General features: G+C 39.3%; 6 protein-coding genes across 7 annotated transcripts; 3 read left to right on the forward strand and 3 right to left on the reverse strand.

Annotated features, from left to right (window-relative positions):
• The first annotated feature begins 31 nt into the window (after window positions 1-31).
• Window positions 32-2,075, forward strand: LOC114716192 (60S ribosomal protein L23A). The gene is made up of 4 exons (XM_028901148.1): window positions 32-157; window positions 244-301; window positions 1,086-1,449; window positions 1,782-2,075. The coding sequence occupies exons 2-4, from the start codon at window positions 289-291 to the stop codon at window positions 1,864-1,866; spliced, it is 462 nt and encodes a 153-aa protein (XP_028756981.1). The 5' UTR covers window positions 32-157; window positions 244-288; the 3' UTR covers window positions 1,867-2,075.
• A 390-nt stretch (window positions 2,076-2,465) lies between these two features.
• LOC114716199 (putative RING-H2 finger protein ATL53) lies at window positions 2,466-2,987 on the reverse strand. The gene has a single exon (XM_028901156.1). The coding sequence runs from the start codon at window positions 2,985-2,987 to the stop codon at window positions 2,466-2,468; it is 522 nt and encodes a 173-aa protein (XP_028756989.1).
• Window positions 2,988-3,684: 697 nt separating this feature from the next.
• Window positions 3,685-4,269, reverse strand: LOC114716200 (uncharacterized). The gene has a single exon (XM_028901158.1). It carries the CDS (start codon window positions 4,267-4,269, stop codon window positions 3,685-3,687), a length of 585 nt encoding a protein of 194 aa, XP_028756991.1.
• Window positions 4,270-7,319: 3,050 nt separating this feature from the next.
• On the forward strand, window positions 7,320-8,469 carry LOC114716249 (uncharacterized). 2 transcript variants are annotated; one of them, XR_003737613.1, is made up of 3 exons: window positions 7,320-7,583; window positions 7,678-7,720; window positions 8,165-8,469. XR_003737613.1 is itself a non-coding variant. In XM_028901230.1 (2 exons), exons 1-2 carry the CDS (start codon window positions 7,463-7,465, stop codon window positions 7,722-7,724), a joined length of 168 nt encoding a protein of 55 aa, XP_028757063.1. In that variant the 5' UTR covers window positions 7,373-7,462. The 2 variants fall into 2 exon arrangements, 1 of the variants encoding a protein (XP_028757063.1); XM_028901230.1 differs by lacking the exon at window positions 8,165-8,469 and having other exon boundaries at window positions 7,373-7,583; window positions 7,678-7,724.
• Window positions 8,470-12,463: 3,994 nt separating this feature from the next.
• On the forward strand, window positions 12,464-14,317 carry LOC114716248 (aquaporin TIP1-3). The gene is made up of 3 exons (XM_028901229.1): window positions 12,464-12,672; window positions 12,775-13,025; window positions 13,731-14,317. The coding sequence occupies exons 1-3, from the start codon at window positions 12,540-12,542 to the stop codon at window positions 14,103-14,105; spliced, it is 759 nt and encodes a 252-aa protein (XP_028757062.1). The 5' UTR covers window positions 12,464-12,539; the 3' UTR covers window positions 14,106-14,317.
• Window positions 14,318-16,057: 1,740 nt separating this feature from the next.
• Window positions 16,058-17,285, reverse strand: LOC114716269 (transcription factor MYB48). Its single transcript, XM_028901254.1, has 3 exons — window positions 17,237-17,285; window positions 17,042-17,171; window positions 16,058-16,899 (listed from the first exon to the last, which is right to left on the reverse strand). Exons 1-3 carry the CDS (start codon window positions 17,283-17,285, stop codon window positions 16,377-16,379), a joined length of 702 nt encoding a protein of 233 aa, XP_028757087.1. The 3' UTR covers window positions 16,058-16,376.
• Between the last annotated feature and the right edge of the window lie 1,252 nt (window positions 17,286-18,537).

The raw sequence follows: 18,537 nt of genomic DNA on the forward strand, positions 1-18,537 counted from the left end.
GTCACTCTCTTGAACTAGTGGGCTGGGTGGGGCAGTTGCAGAAGCAAGCAATGCGATCCTATTTCCTGGTTTACCTTGCAGGGCGGATATATAAGCCGCTCTTTCTCCCTTACTGAAAACCCTAGAGTCGGCCGGTACCTCTGCTTCTCAGGCGCAGGTATCTTCCCTGTCATTTATTGTTGTTGGTGCCCTTGTCTTACAGAACTTCGGCAGGTTAATGTTTTCTATATGTTTTGCCTTCAGGGTTTCAGGAAGATTTGACGAGCAAAGTTTCTTTTTCGGTTATCCATGGCGCCTAAAGGTAACTCTTTGGTCTTTACTTCTATGTTTTTTGTTTTTGCATTCTTTCTTGCTTTCTTTATTTTTTTTTTCAGCCCCAATTTTGACACTGAGCTTGGAGAATCTGTATGCAGTTACGACATTTTAATTTAGCCCAGGGGCGGCGCAACACCCTACTAACTCTTCAAGCTCTGAGAAATTCGTTGATGATTTCCTGGTTGTTTTTTCTGTTAATGTTATGGTTTTGCTGTGGCCTTGGCTTTTAACTTGGATGTTAATCATCAGGTCCCTGAAATGTGGTAATAAAGGAGGGGCAGTTAGTAAATCATGAGGAACCACAGCCGAAATTAATAGTGTACATCCTTACCAACCTTAGTAGAGCGATCCAATTTTCCTATGCTTTAGCCCTTGGGAAATATTTGGGATACACTTTCTAGCTGCTATTCTAAGCCTAACGTCTTTTTACGTTGTTGTCTGTGAGGAAGGAAGCCGTATTTTGGCATAAGCTGCACTACTAATTACTAAGCCCAACCTCTAGTATAATATCCTTGGCACAAGGTGCTATAATGCTTTCCTAGAACTTAAGTATTCTGGTGGACAACAAAAGCTAGTACGGATATCCTCTTTTGCTAGTATCTCATGTTACATGATTAATTTGTTAGTGATTGTTAGGGCTGTGATATTGCAGGACATTAGTTATGCATCAATTCCTCTCCGTCAATCCATTAAAGATTAAGTTTTTCAAGAAAAAATATGCTCTTTTTTTTCCTTCTCCTTTTATGTCGCTTAATGAAGCTTTTGTGCAGCTGATAGTTCAAAGAAGACTGACCCAAAGGCACAGGCCTTGAAAACTGCTAAGGCAGTAAAATCGGGCCCCACTTTCAAGAAGAAGGCCAAGAAAATTAGAACATCAGTCACATTCCATCGACCCAAGACATTGAAAAAGGATAGAAATCCTAAGTACCCTCGTATCAGTGCTACACCAAGGAATAAGCTTGACCATTATCAAATTCTGAAGTATCCTCTCACCACCGAGTCGGCAATGAAGAAGATTGAAGATAACAACACTTTGGTTTTCATTGTTGACTTGCGTGCAGACAAGAAGAAGATAAAGGATGCAGTGAAGAAAATGTATGACATTCAGGCCAAGAAAGTAAACACTTTGATCAGGCAAGTTTTCCTGACTGATGTCTCAAATATGTAGGCCGGTGACTCTTAAGATATCCTGATTTAGTAATCACAAATGTACAATTTTCGTAATTAATCCTCTGAAATGCTCTATATCCCTTATTAGATTTTCTAGAGCTTCACTGAGTGCTGCGGCGCCCCCCCCCCCCAAAAAAAATCTGTTCTTTTAATATTAACAATAACAATTATGGTTTTTCGGGCTTGATTCTGTTCAGTTATTGGGAAATAATCTGAAGCTCATTATAGAGCTTCACTTAGGTGCCCATTTGGTTTGAGCTATTATCGTACTCATTGTCCAATTCGTGCTGTTGCAGGCCGGACGGCACCAAGAAGGCCTATGTCAGATTGACCCCCGATTATGATGCCTTGGATGTCGCGAACAAGATTGGAATCATCTAAATTTTGGTGGCTTCGCCTTGTTTGTTTATTTGTGCTAGATTTTAGACTGTTTCGAGGAGCCCGTTAACAGGAGACTTTTGAGATGTGATTTTGAATTTTTATTGTGTTTTTCACTGTACTGTTTTCAAATGACATAAAAGTAGATTGCGGGTTATGAATTTTGCTGGAAAATTATTTAAATCAATTAATGGGTATATCATTTAAACAAATTTTCCGCCTTCATCCTCCGCGAAAATTTTCGCAGCGCCAATAGTAGTTTTGGTTCGAATTTTTTTTTTCTCGAGCCATAAGTAATAATATTTTCCGAGTATGCTAGAGGCGATTTGATGCATGAAACATATGCTAGCCTTTCTGAGTGAAGACTTGAGATCAATCATGAGCCGATACTGTTGTTTAAATCAGGCACGAGGAAGGGACGTTGTTTGATAAACGTAGCCTTCAATGGAAGCAATTAGTGAGTCCCGTGATGCACATACTCGTGTGTATGTAATTTTGGACTGAGAGTCCCATAACATGTGTACATATCATGTCTGAAGAAAGCAACGTTATATCAACGAAATAGGGGCAAAAGAGGCGAATTAAGTGGGACAAAAAATAGGCTATCTTATGGTCAGACCATTTAGAGCCTCAGGGGCAGGGGAGTTGGAAGATCCGGAAGATTGTAGATTAGAATTGAGGTGGAGATGGACGTGAGTTCGGCAAAGAGGACAATTTGAGCGGGACTGGAGCCAAAAGTCAATGCAGGAAACATGGAAGGCATGGGTGCAGTTTGGAAGATGTTTCAGCCATTCCCCTTCTTCAAACTCACCTAAGCATATGGCACAGTCTGCGCGGTTCGGCTTCTCTTCCCCCTCGCTTTTCTTAAACAAGGACATGCGCAGAGACTGGATTACGGATAACTCTAAACCGTGCCTTTCAAACTGTAGAGAAGGATCATCTTGATTGGATTCCTCTAGAAGTCGCCTCTGAACTTGGTTTCCAGAAGAATTTGCACAACAAATACGCTTCAATACGCTGTAGTAACTCAGTAAAAGGAAAACGATGCAGAAAATAATTATTGAAACAGTCTCTTTCGCATTCCATTCCAAAGGTTCATCAGGCTTCGTGGAATTTAAAGACATGATGAAACTTGAAATGTTGGGTTACATTGAGTTTGCAAACGATTTTGATTGACTGATTGATAGCTTATGTAAGAGAATGCTCAAGACAAGCAGAACGTTCAAACCCAAGAGTACCAAGACAAGGATGTACGGAGATAATATTAAGGAGCATGTTCCGTTGCGTACGAGGCAAGCCTTCTCTTGGATAATATCAAGGCTATAACAACTCGATTTTAGTTGCTTGTTCGCACATTGCCACCCGCATTGTCGAAGATTTCATCTAGTGAAAGCAAGAAATAAATAACTCTTGATATGACAATGACGGCAAACCTCATCAATGTATTTCAGAATATTGTCAAATGCACTAATAAAACTGAGGGAAACATATTAACTATCGACATGCCTCCTCAAAGTTTAAACTTAAGATAACTTGATGCTATTATTATTGTCTATGAACTTCGAGATGGCCAATGCTAAAAAGCTCAGCGTTTATGTGTGTGTGTGTGTGTAGACGCGCGCGCGCACACACAAGAAGAACAAGTCAAGCTCTCCTAATTAGTAGATTCCAATGAAAAGGTGATTTCTAAACATCAAGAAAAGAAGTTCCATTCCAGCATCTAAACCATTTAATCAATATGCTGGTTGTAATAGTCAGATATAAACAATAATCAGGTTACGTCCTGCACACAAGCTAGGAGAGGGGCAAATATCATCAGAGTTAGTAAAGCCTTTGTCGCTTGCTTCCAGGGACTTGACCGGCGATCCAGGGATCAGAGTGAACTCCTGCAAAATCTAGCACAGAATCCGAAAAGGAATTCCTTTGGAGTTCAGCACAATTCCCCATTTCTGCAAAATCGAGATCTTCGATGTTAAGAGGTGGAGCAAAGTTGAAGTGTTGTGGGTTATGTGGAGGTGGGTGACTCCACGTAGGAAGCGGCCCTGGAACGGGAAGCATCTGAAGCGGAGGACCTGCATCCATAACAGAGCGCAGAAACCTCCCCTTTTCTGGCAAAATGTATCCTCCCACAGCATTTTGAAAGGCCACACTCGCACAGTTAGACTCTGGCACTCCCGGACATGTCAAACCTTGTTGAATCCATGTTTGTTCATTGACCAAACGCATGTTATTCCTGTTGGTGTCAAAAACGTGGTTGATATTTGACAACTCCAAGGAAGAGTCACAGTCCGTGAAGGGATCCACAGGGGAAGAAATATGGGAGAAATAAGTGCATTCTGTCATGCCTGAGTTTGAATCCGAAGGTGTCAAGAGAAGTCTTTCTGGATACCCAGACGATGGCATCATGCTCTGAAGATGAGGACGCAGCTGGTGTTCAATCTGCTTGTTTCCTCGGAATATGATTCACTAGATTCTGCAGTTGCATCATGAGATCCTGGGCGCGATTTATTTTAACCTTGTTTTGAAGCAGCTTCAGCATCAATGCGTCAACTGTCTGGAAAATCAGAACAAGCATGTTAGTTACTCTGAGCGAATGCACTTTGGAAGTTATATAGAGTTAGTGGAATCGTTTTATAAGATGGAACCGCTCATAAAAACTGAGGAAGATGAACAAAGCCACAAGACACCGACATCAGTGTCAAGATTAGCTATTTTTGCCTTAAAACGGTAATTGACAAACACTTAATTTATCCTGTCGAATATCAGGGATTCAAGTAGAGACCGCAATCCAACCACACAATCCTCTCAACGCCGACTACTTGTATAAGGGGGAAAAGGCTACATTTCAAACAAAAATAATATTGGTTCATGGAAAAAGCAATACGAGCAAACGTGGGTCAATCGGAAAAACTGTCTTTGGAAGCAAGAAAAGGAAGTAAGCTATTACGAAGAAATTAAAACGACACTACCGGTTTTAATTATAAAAGCTAGGTGACTAATTTAAAAAGATTAAGAAAAAAATTATTAGTTATTTTTAATAAACATGTGTTGTCTTTCCTAAAATATTTTTATTAATTAAGTGTATTGGTTATAACTATTTTAGAAAAAAATAAAAAAAATACATAAATATGAAAGACAAAGTGAATTGGGGTTTTATATTTAGAAACAAAATAAAAATAAAACAAAGTCTTATATTAAAGACCTAGATACTATATGCCATTTAATTATTCAAATTGTGCAAAACATAATAAACGAGTTTGGAAGAAGGAAGCTAATTGGGCGAAACATCTGGACCTTCTGGCGTAGCTGCTTTGTTTTTACGTTGCGTTTGAGGAGACACACTCTTTGAGGAGGAAGAAAGAAGTACGGGTTAAAATCAAAACTTTGCCCATGGCCTTAACCTTAATAGCATACAGGTTACTGTTGTTCTTGTTAGCACCAAACCATGAACTCGATGTCACATACTACCTCTGTAATCTGGGGAGGAAAAAAAAATCAAAACTTTAGGAGTCTATTTTCCCGGTTAACAGAACAGAAGCAAGCAAAATATTTCTCCTTCCCCAGACAAAATAATAAGGAATAAACAGTCTAAAGATTTAATTCACTTAAAAACCGATTATAGTCAGGGGTCTTACGTACGCATGAAAGAAATCCAGTGAAACCATGAATGTCAGAGTCATCTAAAAGATTTTAATATTAGTAAACCAGAAAAGAGATAACAGAAATTGAACTGGGTGCGAGAAGAATTTATGCAGTGACCCACCTCCCCAGCACAAAACGGAGAGCCCATTTTTCTCTGTGATTTTAACACCTTTCTGTTGTGAATCGAATAAAATTCATAATTGTGATTATTCCTATTTATAGAAAAAAATTTATCGCACGCGGCAAGAGATTGATCATTCGAAAGGCGGTGGGTTATCACTCTAACTCTTTTTATTTGTTATTTGTAGTAATTTCTCATATATCAATGAGATCGTTAAATATATAAAATTTTTCACTTTTATTCTTATTAAATAGTAGTTAGTATTTTTTTTTTTTTACTCATTTCCTTTCTCTTCATCTTTATATTTGTTTTCCTTAATTAACAGGGAGTCAATACACTGACAGTCAAATTTAATTCGTTTACCCTTTTTTCCCCAGAACAATCTAATCCGATTGAGGGAGTCTTCGGTCTTCCTCCTATAATCTTCTCATCATTACAAATTTAAATGCCGTTTTCCCTCTTTAAAACGCGTTATTTCTTTTATTTTTTCCGCCTACGCATTACGTTGTCTAGCCCGCGCGCGCTAATAGACATACGTGGTAAGTCCTATATATCATAGAAAATTTTAATAACTTGCTTCTGTGGAGAAAATACTGCAAATCTAGATCATAGGATGGAGGTTGATAATTTAAATTTAATAAACTATTTAACATAATTTTTCACCCAAAAAAAATTATGTAATGTAAATGGTACAAGGATAAAAAGAGATTACAAAACCTGTCCATCAAGAATAAAATGAAACTCTAAATATGCATTTCTTGAGCATATTTAGCAAGCCTATCTGCATATATGAGAAAACCAAACGTACACAGGGTGTTTCTTACCCGCTTTTTTTTTTTTTTTTTGTCAAGAAGGTTGAAGAACTAACTTCTGCCCTACCTGCCCCAAATGAATAGCTTCGTGTGCCTTATTGACATTTTTTATGACAATTTTTTTTTTGGAATCAAAGGGGTCAAAGACCCAAAAATTGAATGTCTTGACTATTGACCAGTGCATTTTAATTTATTTTCACCTTTCATCGCAATTGCATATAGATCTAGTCTTCTTAAATCTCAAACTAAGAATATTTCTGAAGCAAATCTTCAAAATCAGGCTATTAATAAATATAGAATCATAAAATTTGCTCTTTGCATCTTTTCATCCTAAAAATCAATTTTCCTTATTTATGTGATTCGTATAATGTGAATACTCATATCTTTGACGGTCAAAACTTGTAATTAATTGAGTTTCCTAAAATTATCTCTTTCATATCTGAAAAATTAGTAGGTCTCGCAATATGTTTTGGAAATAATAGTTTATTTACTCCCACGGTGCTTTTGTATATTTTTAGGTTGTTCTATTCCTTAAACACATTCTTCGTCCGGGGAAAAAAAAATCACTTGATTTATCCTTCTTCCTGCATTCGTTCAGTTTAGCCCTCACATCACATTTAAGAAAATTGATCAAATGGTTGAAAGTATGAAGTAATTTCCTCGTGACTTACCATAGAGCTAATTATTTGTAGTTCTTCTCTCTGGTCAGTTAATAATTTACCTTACTTTTTCGTATGAACTGACTAAGAAGCCTTTATTGGGTCAAAATCCCCCTTGTTGTTTACTGAGGCCCAATTCAACCAAACATTGTTCATCTCTGACCCATTCCTGACTGGGTGCTATTATTGTGCGCGAGTCCAGTCCATCGCGAACTTTCCGGTGCGGGCATAGGCGGATCGCTACGCCATATCAAGAAGCTTGGCAAATCGCGACCTGCGAAATTCGCTGTGGACGTAGAGGAGGCAGCGAGGCAGTGAAAAAAGGCAGAGAAGGCGTAGCAGGGTTAGCAGAGCAGCAGTGAGAAATGAGGAAGTTCGATCCATGGCCTGTTTTCTTCAGGCGAGAATGGAATCGGAACTGGCCCTTCCTGGTAGGCTTTGCCATCACCGGAACCCTAATCGTCAAGTTCACCGCCAGTCTTACGGGTTGGACGTCATCTCGATCTGTTGGTTTTTGTCATTACGATTCTTGAATCTCATAACGAGTTATTTTTGTTCTGAATCTGTTTTGTAATTTCAGAGGAAGATGCTAAGAAGTCCAAGTTCGTTCAGGAGCACAGGAGGTAACCTGTTCATCTCCATTCTCCAAACTCTAACTTTTTTTATGCCTCTTTGGTATTTGGTGTATGAAATGAGTGCACCTCTTGTGTTTCCGATCGGGAAAAGCTGAAACAGTGACTCGTTAACTCGATGGGATGATACTTGGCTCTTAATGAATAAATTAATTATAGATTCTCCCCGCCCCCGCTCCGGGAGGGGGGTTGTTGTTAGGCTAATGATATAATCCCAGGATGTAAAGAGCACTAGGATGCACTATGCAAGATTAATTCGAGGGAAAATTATGGCTGAAGTGATTGATGTATGGGTATTAGCCCTCTCTTGACTTTGTGCCCCAATTTTTGGCTCGCTGCATTGCTAAATCCCACAATTACCCACAATTATGATTTTCCTTTACTCCATACTGGTTCATGGCTTTAGTTAACGACATTTCCCCCCCTATGTTCCAGGTGATTCCAAGCGGTTTGTATGGCTTCCAGCTTTGCACTTCGTTTTCGGTGTCAGCGTCAAGAGAGGTTTGCTTGTCTTGGTGTCGCAGATTGTAATAACAGAAGAGAGATGTCATACATACTCTCTCCACCTTTAATTTTCAGTATTGATCTTTGATTAACTATGGAAAAGATCCCTACCAAGCATTGCATTAAACAATAGATCGACATTTTGCTTTCTTTGTTCATATCAATTCTTATACTTGAACTTCCTGTTTTACTTATTTTCTATTCTTTTAGAAAATAATACAACGGTTAATTATGTATTTTGAGCCTTCTAGAGCCTGGTATTGTGCAATTGGCAGGGATATAGCTTCCCTTAAGACCCGTTGTTTCTTCATTAGGGGCAATACGATGTACGTTCCCATTCTGAATTTTTGTGCGGTGCTGGCAGTTTAGAACTTACTGTGAAGTATCGATCGTTATCCATTAATGGACACTTGATCAATGCAGAGGGTGCCTTGAACATTTTAATAGTTGCTCACATTGAGACTAAGAGGTGGCATGATTCCTTTTCACAAGTGCTTCTGTCATTCTCAGTTATTGCGGATATTCTTGGAAGTTAATGCCGAGCCTAGGACATTTACCTGTTGTAAGCCACACCGTACTGGAGGGATGGTAGTTTGATTGTAGGATTTGGATATAAAATTCGAACATACGAAGTTGTGTGGATATGTAATTCAAGAATCTTGATTGTGACAACCTCCTTTGTTGGGTGACTCGTAGAGTTCCTATTTAAAGTGGAGGCTTCCCTCCTATCATGCTAACAAGTGCGCTCTCCTCTACATCATTTTTTCCCCCAAAAAGGAAAGAGATCATCTCCAAATTTTTGTATTAGCCCTCGCTGGAAGAATACCATGAAATTTGTTTGTTAAGTAGCCCCACCACTTCCTCCCTATATTTTCATAGTTCCCACAATCTACATTCTCCTTGGTCACACAAGCACCAACAGTGCAGAGTCACCCAATTTCCATGCTATCAATGCCTGGGAACTGGCATTAGGAAATCTCACCGATGAGTGCCCTTGCCCTGCAGGACTGTATTGTGGACTCCCCACCATATTATTTGTTCTAGAGGGGGTAAAAGCCAAATGATAATAATGATAGTAATCTCCCATCTCTGCTCTCAGATTATGGTCGTTTATTTGAATGGAAGAGGCTAAATTCAACTTGAGCTCTTGGAGGTTAATTTATTGTAAGTTGCTGGTTGAAAATCTCGGCGTCAAGTCTGCCTTGTGGTTCAACCCTTAAAATGGAATGCAAGATAAACGTAAGAGTTATCCCGTTTTATTCCTTTTTTCTTTGTTATTCCGGTTTATTCTTGTATTCTTTGTTATTTCCTCCCTTGAGGACCAGTCCTATTTAGGGCCTCGGCCAGGACTAGGATCTGAACGCATTCGGAGAAATGCAAATAGCATGAAAGGGCAATGTTATTAATGTTGCCCCTATTTCCATCCCTTTTTTTTTTCCCCTGACTTCCATTTCCATCTTGACTCAACTTCCAGTTCTGTGATAACCAGCTCCGATCTGGCACTCTGTTCCAATGTTTTATATCTGCCTTGATCTGGTCAGTGGTTTCTGCTTCTTTATGCTCATCAAGCCTTTCAATTTGCTTAACTACTATCAATGAATCTACCTTCAGCCCACCCGTCGCGTACTCTTTTTTCCATTGCTGCTCTAATAATAATTTTTAAAATATGGATACGAGAGGTATACATAAACAATTATGTGCATATTTAATGACTTAACAATAGAAATAATAGTATAAAATTTGAGTTTTAAACAACTATTTCAAACATAATATGAAGATATTCATAACGAGTGGCCAACAAATGGAAGTTTCTATAAGCTGCTGAGCTATTTCGGATATTACAACATCTTCCGTGTATATGTTATTGGTGAATGTATTGTAAAATGCATATTTGATTTGATATGGATGGTTGTAGCTAGTTTTTGGAGTATGGGTACACCATGGTTAACTAGGCCGATGTTGGCCCCAGCAGAGATGATATTCATATATAGATCGAAAAGAAGGAGAAAAGCAGTCGTGTCTGTAAGAAGAAATGTTACGGCATATGTTCATTTTCTCAAGCAATGTCATTGTGTGATTGTTAAGGGAGGAGTGCTTAATATTGGGGCTATTTGAGGCGCGAGCCCAGAGCCTTGGGGTTGCTGCCCATTCCTGGATAGGCACAGGCTGGATTTGCAGCTCGTAGCCTGCCCTAACTTGTTTCAGCCCGAAGCTCAAACAGGACAGTAATCTATGGGGACCATGTTCAAGCAACAAGACACCTATATGTGAGTGATTGATGAGAGTCTGCATTCATAGAATTCGTATTCCTATCAAGCAATATCAAGTAAGATTGCCTGCATTTTGGATCTTTTGTGGTAATGTTGCTGGACATTAAGAGAGGGAATGGCACATATAGGTAGAATCGTGTTATACATGGTAATATGTTTTTCGAAGAGAATTTGGACTTTATTTTCCTTGAGGTGTGTACATTGCTTGTGAACCAAAATGAAGGGGAAATTTTATTTGTACTCGAGGCAGGGTCACAGGAAGTTAAGAATTCGATCAGATTATCATTTGACCTGGGCAAATTGATACCATGCTACCTTGGGCTGCTGGTTAATTCTACTTCTTGTAGCTTGATCCAGCTACAGTACAAGTAATTGGATGTCAACTCTTTGATCATTAGGTGCTCTCGTAACCCTCGTAACATTTGATCCTAACATTGCCTCTAGTAGAATCCGACGTAAATCCATGTTACATAACAGTAGCAGGACCAGCAAGACCAAGAGCCAACAATCACAGTTTTAAATTAATCTTCAAAAGGCAAGAACAATTATGATTTAAGAGGAAGAGTTACCGCGGAACTAAACAGAAGAAAACATAAGTAGTACGGTGGCTCCTAGTTTTGCCGAACACGGAGAATCAAGCTAGTGGTGAGATGACACTTGCTAGTTGCTAGCCACACGATGGTGGTACTCTTTTCCTCCCAACGAAATTGAATTGGTAAGCTCCTTTAGGCTTATTTTCTCTCTAGACCGGAACAAAAGAAAAGACAATTATTTTTTTGTCCAATGGTGATCTGATTTAAATTATTCCGCTGCGAGCCGTCCAGGATAATAAAAAAGATAGAGCAGATAAGCTTAAAAATTGAGATAAAGTTGTAGGGCGGAGAATGAAAGTATACCCTCAGAAAACTTGTGGCGCTCGAATCCTGATTCCACGTCGTCTTGGACCGATGCACCACTAAGGCATTATTGTTTTGTTCTTACGTTAATGCATTATTATTTATTCTGCAAAATATATGGCTACAACAAGATGCTTAGGTATTCCAATGATACCCACTCAGCCCACCTTCTCCATCCCGGCGCTACCTACTTAATTTTCAATTATCTTGAACAATTCAGAGCATGACCAAACACATTTGTCTAATGTTGCTGTCTTGCCATTCAAATAAAATAAAAGTACTATGACACTAGCTACAGCTATATTTCGAAGTTACAGAACAATGCATTTGGAACGTATCTAACATAATAGTCTTCATCGTGAATGATTCCTTGAGGACGATTATTGACGTCAAATGGCTTCCGCCGTCCCTGAGAGCGGTAACTTTGTCCTTTTGCAACCCAATAAACGAAACAGTTTAATTTACTCCATTGTGCTCCGCGATTTTTCTTTTTCCTGATTTGGAATGATACACTTATAGGTAGTTTCCTTCGCACGGCTTAAGATGATCACATCGACTTCTACTTCACAGGAGAGACTTATCATCCTCTTGCCGGTTGAAAATTGAATATTAGACTTTAGACAAGGGGTTAACTTACCATCCGTGGATCGCGGGATTATGACCTTCCATCGTCCCCCCTAAGCACTCCCTATTTATTAGCAAGAGGTGAAAACTGGTCGGCAAAATAAACTTCATTAGGACGTGACAATTAATGAATAAAGGGATCCAGCAATAACTAATCCACCATGGCCCCATCCACATCACTGCAAAAGTAAACAATGCAGAATGTCGGTTTGGACAATGATTGAGGGACCCCCATACCATCAAATACATTGGTCGGCGATTGTTGCTCTTAACATCCCATCACGCCGTCCACGTGGCCTCACGGGAGCGATCCGGAGGCTCGCCACTATTGTCCTCACAGTTGGCAAAAAGAAAAAAGCCGCCTACTTTATCAGAAAATTTTTCCATTTCCCCGGACGTAATTTAATCCCATTATCTACGACCTCTTGTATATATACACCAGAGAGAAGGCAGCCAAAACATAAGAAACTAGAGCTTTGAGCATTTGAGGCCTGAAATCACAAAGCAAATAAAAAAATGCCGATTTCCAGAATTGCGATCGGAGGTGCGAGTGAGTTTAGTCAGGCCGATGCTCTTAAGGCAGCCTTGGCTGAGTTCATCTCGATGCTCATCTTTGTCTTTGCCGGCGAAGGCTCCGGCATGGCTTTCAGTAAGGGCCCAATTCAACTAGTTCAAGTCAAACTGGTTTTCTGCTAGTAAGTTCTAAAGTGACGGATAAATCAACCTCACACTATGTGATGTTGTTTTGCAGATAAGCTCACAAACAATGGTGCGGCAACACCAGCAGGGCTGGTGTCAGCATCAATAGCTCATGCCTTTGCGCTGTTCGTGGCGGTCTCTGTTGGAGCCAACATTTCTGGTGGTCACGTGAATCCCGCTGTTACCTTCGGTGCTTTTGTTGGTGGTCACATTACCCTCCTTAGAAGCGTTTTGTACTGGATTGCCCAGTTGCTGGGTTCTGTGGTTGCTTGCTTGCTCCTTAAATTTGCCACTGGTGGACTGGTAAGACCCTTCGTCCTCTCAAACCTGAATCAAGTAAATTCAAGACAATTAGACAACTATCATGATTATCAAATTTGACATCATATTCTAATTACAGCAACAAACTTTTCCTCTACACTGTACCAGATCATGACTTGTGAATACTGTTGTTTGCTATGAATTTTATGTCTCACGTTCATCTGCAATACAAGAAACATAGTATAAATATGGCGTGTGTTTTTAGGATAATTGCTATTCATTTTCCTTGTATATGTGAATGTATGGATGATAGAAGTCCTTCAATGAAGTCTTAAACTGTTCAATTTAAAAGAGATCAAAGGGGAAAATGATGAGTAAAACCCATCCGATTGAGCCCGTGCACCCGTTTCTGTTTTTGTTCTTAGAAAGATTCTTCCTATCACAGAAGACAATTTATGAGATTTCTCCATGCCAGAAGCGATGAACAGTCTTGCCTATTATGGAAAGTGTTATTCACAAGGGTCACACGTAGAATATACTCCGATCCGTTAACAACATAAGCACAAATAAGGAGTCTCGTTATCAGTTTATCTCTAGCAAAGTATTCAACATTTACGTCAATCCATATTCATTGTGAACTAATCTGTCTTATAGAGTAGTCTATGTTGATGGGTGTTGTACGAAACTGAAGCACATTAAGCTGAGTAACATCAAGTCGAAGTAAGACGTTTGTGTTATATATTGCAGGAAACTTCGGCATTCGCACTGTCATCAGGAGTGGGAGCATGGAACGCAGTGGTGTTTGAGATAGTGATGACTTTTGGTTTGGTTTACACAGTGTACGCAACGGCAGTGGACCCAAAGAAGGGAGACATCGGCATAATAGCCCCAATCGCAATTGGTTTCATAGTGGGTGCCAACATCCTGGCTGGCGGTGCCTTTGACGGTGCGTCCATGAACCCAGCGGTGTCTTTTGGACCTGCCGTGGTTAGCTGGACATGGGCCAACCACTGGGTCTATTGGCTTGGTCCATTTGTTGGGGCCGGTATTGCCGCCCTGGTCTATGAGCTTTTCTTCATCAACCAAAACGCTCACGAGCCACTCCCCACCACTGACTATTAGCAAGCTGGGGCTTTATATATTTAGGTGTTTAACCACCCACTGTGTTTAAGTTGAAAGTGGGTGTGTTTATTTGGCTTCAAATTGCGAGGTTCTCTCTGTTGTTTTTCGTCTTGTTGCCTTTTTTTTTTTTTTTTTGCTGTTAATTTCGGTTCACTCTGTACTGCTTTGTAAATCACTTCAATCCACTACTGTTCATTTTCTGTTTTTCCTAATATGCTTTCACTTGAGCTTCATTTCTACTCCAGTTCATCCAAGAACTCTTATAAGAGTGATATCACAATGGATAATAAATATACTAACGTCAAGCATCCTAGAGAGTAAGGGTCATACTTCACATTTAATTAGTCCATGATCTAATTTTAAAATTTGTCTATCCCTATATTCCCTCCTACAATATTCTTCCGTTTTTATTATACTAATCCTGATGTTCTGTAAACAAAATGCAAATCTTTCTCAGACGATTTCATAACTAAAAGATAATACTGGAAATAAAATTGTAGAGGTTGTTTTCTTTGCAATATATAGGAAGTGTGGGTATGTTAATATCAGCCACACTACATATTCCATGTGGGTGGGAACTGGGAAGAGGATAATTTCTAAGACGTTAGACTTCTGCTAACTCGTTTTTCATTATTTTCTTTGTTCTCATAAACTTTCATGGATGAATTTATTTCAAAGTATAATTATTCCCCAAGAATTAGAAAAGATTATGAATAAAACAAACTCTCGCTGGGCGAATAAAAGAAAAATGAAACGACCCAAAATGATTTCAAGGCGCGGAAAGGAAGTGGAAAGAAGAAGAAGCAGGCGCGGGAAGGAAGTGGAAAGAGCGCGAAACCACTGGCACGATCAAGGTTGCAATAACACGCCCAAAAAAAAAATAATAAATGCCAATCGGTATTTGCAAACTGGGCGAAAATTGAAAATCTCTTCACCTCCCAAGGTGCAACGCTATATGCAACGTAAATGTTCAATCCGGTAGTTTTTTGTCTGCTATCCTTTTCTTCAGAATGCAGTATTCGTATGAGTCCAAAAAAGAATGCAGTATTCGTATAATAGTTGCATATTTGAATCTGCCCAAGATACTTGTTTTGAAGTACTTTCCCCTGGTAATTTATCATCGTTTGTCTCATATTTTCTTGTTTCTAGGCACGAAATGCGAAATGTTTACAGAATATTGTTAACTGTGAAACTGCAATCGAATACGGTCATGACCCTAAGTTTACACCTCACCACCAAAAGTGCACAACAGATAATCAAAATTTGTTTAGAACAATTTGCTAACAGGTTCTGTTCCCGTTTCTCGCATTGTCAATTTACTGTATTGTATCATATTTGTCCTATATATGTGAATTTGATTGGATATGCAAGAGTGCAAAGTAGGTTTCTTGTAACGGTGCAAACTAGGTCTGGTTAGTATGTAAAGCAAATAGGAAGTGTTTTCATGGCTCACATACTCTAAGAAAGACGGATTCCTGACCTTTGAGTGCAGAGTAGCCTGTGCAACTTATGACTTGATGATCATTACATTGATCTGTCACGAAGCAAGCCATTGGCGACAAAACCATTCCGAGCTGTTGAGTGCACGATATTCTTGTAGACTTAACTGAGTTGATTCGGGCTTGTCTCGTGTCAATATCTGGGATCCGTTATATGCACCCAATACAGATATGCATGATCGACTGTAACCTGATAAGGTTTTCTTAGGCAATCATGGTTCATTTAAGATTAAGTGAAATTAAAGTCAGAGATATGTTGTGCTAAAGAAGATGAGTTGACTTAGAGAAACAGCATATCAGAGACAAGATTAGGAGTAGGATGAAGTTAGGCGACACTCTCCATACTCGATCATTTAATTAAGTGACAGAGAAGAATTATATGTATGCATGAATGAGCCTGTGCATATTGTCTTCTGCATGATCTGTCTATATGTTGTCCATACTCTTCGATTCTAATTGAAGAGTTTTGTAGATTATTCATGCATTAACTATTAACAGGTGCGTAGATAAAATAAAACTTAATTAGACGGGTGCATGATATTTTACATTCAGAACACATGATGACCTCCCTATTGGAGGTTTCTTCACACTCTCCTTTTTGTTGATACTATAAGGCATTGGACATGGACTACAACTATGCATAAGAAAATTACAGCTGTGTCACACTACGGAGGACCATGACTAAAAGCTTAAAGAAACGAACTATGCTACATAGGTTAGACTTCCTTAGGACCGGTGGTACACATATGAACAAATTTAAAATAATTTCCGGTTAGCCAGTTAGAAATGCTGCCCCTTGTTCAAAACTGGAAAAGAATTGATCACTTGAAGGGAGAAACGTCTTACTTTCTTCGTCATCCATAACCCACAGCGAGTCTGAAGAATACTCCCAAGAAGGAGATGGCAGATGAGCACAAAAGAAGTTGCATTCCTCTTCGATATGCCCAGCACTAGCATGGACTGGATTCTGAACATGATCTTCTGACAGAGCAATATCTTTCCATATGTCATCCATGGAGTAACCCTGTTCCCCTTTTTCATCCCCTATCTTGATTTTTGTTGAGTCAATCATATTAGGCCCTCCTGTATCATAAAAGCTTTCCTCTCCACTCTCATTGGAAGGATGTGAACCCACTGCGTGATTATTTGATGATAGTGAAGAATGACAACTAGATGTTGATGATGGAGTGGCCGCCCGCTTTGTCTCCTGGGCCTTCTTCCTCATGTAAGTCCTCCAGTAATTCTTGATCTCATTATCTGTGCGCCCTGGCAATTTCCGAGCAATTCTTGACCATCTGCATGTGTCAATCATTGAAAGCAGGGATTTGAGACAGGAAAGCAATTCAGAGAGATTGGATGACTAACTATAAAAGGTTATGGAATAAAAGATGTGTAGAAGAAAAAATCTTGTCAGCAGCTTTCTGCATATTCTCAAACCTATTTCCCCATTTGGCGTGAAGCTCCAGCACGAGACGCTCTTCTTGGGGCGTCATCTTACCCCGTTTGAGACCAGGATGCAGGTAATTAACCCACCGTAACCTGCAACTCTTACCTGTTCTATTCAAACCTACAACAAAATGAGGTGGTTAAAGGCTGATTCTTCTATAATCCAGTATGCCCAAATAAGCATACCTATTCTCCCGCCACCTTCAAACCTGAAACTTTGGCTATAAAATCCCATCTCCGGTCTCCAAATAAGCCAACAAAGGAGACCAATTTGATGTCCTCCTGTTCTGTCCATGGACCTTTCCGAAATTCCTGCTGACCCATTTTCGTCTGTTTTCCTGAGCTACTCGAATAACTTCTTGGAAGGGAACTCTACTCGAATAACTTCTTAGAAGAGAACTTACTCCACCCAATCACTTATGGGGACCTATGTCTGCACATCCTTTATTTATATATGCCATATATCAGCCTGTTTCGTTATTTTCAATAAGCAAATTTGCATATCCCCTGCCCATGTGGTGCGCGCGTGCTCACTTCCTACGGTCATTTTATGACGCTGTCGTCAGCCATTATAGGCAAATAATCAGACTAAAAGATCGATCTGTCCATGTAAGTTTCAGTATTATTTTTCTTTCCATTACTGTAATTGTTTATTGACTTGGCACTTCATCAGGCAAAGTTTTGGTTGGATCCATTATCACTTCAGCAATCAGCATACAGCCTTTGTATTTAGGCAATAGTGGCTTCTGTTTGAGATAGACTTTCTTAAAGACAGCTTATTTTTGTAAGAATTTATTACTCTTCCATGAAGACTGTCCAAAACAATCGTGTCTTTCATAAACATAAGTTTGGACCCATTGCCCAAACTTGAATGGAAGGTATTAAGGGGGTGTTTGGCAAAACCAAAACCTAGGTTTCAGAATCACTTTTCCGCAAAACGAGGTAACCTCCTCCACATATTTACTTCGTAATCCGTAAAAGCACTTCTGAAACCATGGTTTGGTTTCTATCCAAACACCCGACGAGGTTGCTGGATCTTCTCTTTTTTCCTTTTGGCCACTTCGAAATCCTTCTTTTTTTTGGATTCGCAGAAATGATTGTTGCGTCCCTTGACATTGTGTAAGGCCATGATTGAAAGAAGACAAACTCGAAATAATATTTAGTCCAAATTATAGCTAGATATTCCTTTAAAAAACTTCTTTTCTTTCCGTTTTTCCCCCTGCATACTTTTAGAAAGTATTGAAAAAAATTATCGACATTCGTATCAGATAAAGACAAAAGAAGGCTGTGTGGTGGCCTAAGCAGTATTAGGCGGAAATCATGGCGGGCAACCTTACTTATTTAATCTGTTTAAAAGAAAATTACTATTCACACTGCCGCAGGAAAATAGAGGGTTTAAGTCATTAGGGTTTTGTAAGTGGTGAGGAATCAAAGATTAGGAATAGTTAGCAAAAGGTTATAATCTCTACTCAATCATGTAACCATAA

This window comes from Neltuma alba, unplaced genomic scaffold (assembly GCF_004799145.2).
Source record: "Neltuma alba isolate B1F8T4 unplaced genomic scaffold, ASM479914v2 tig00011648_pilon, whole genome shotgun sequence".
Taxonomy (NCBI): Eukaryota; Viridiplantae; Streptophyta; class Magnoliopsida; order Fabales; family Fabaceae; genus Neltuma; species Neltuma alba.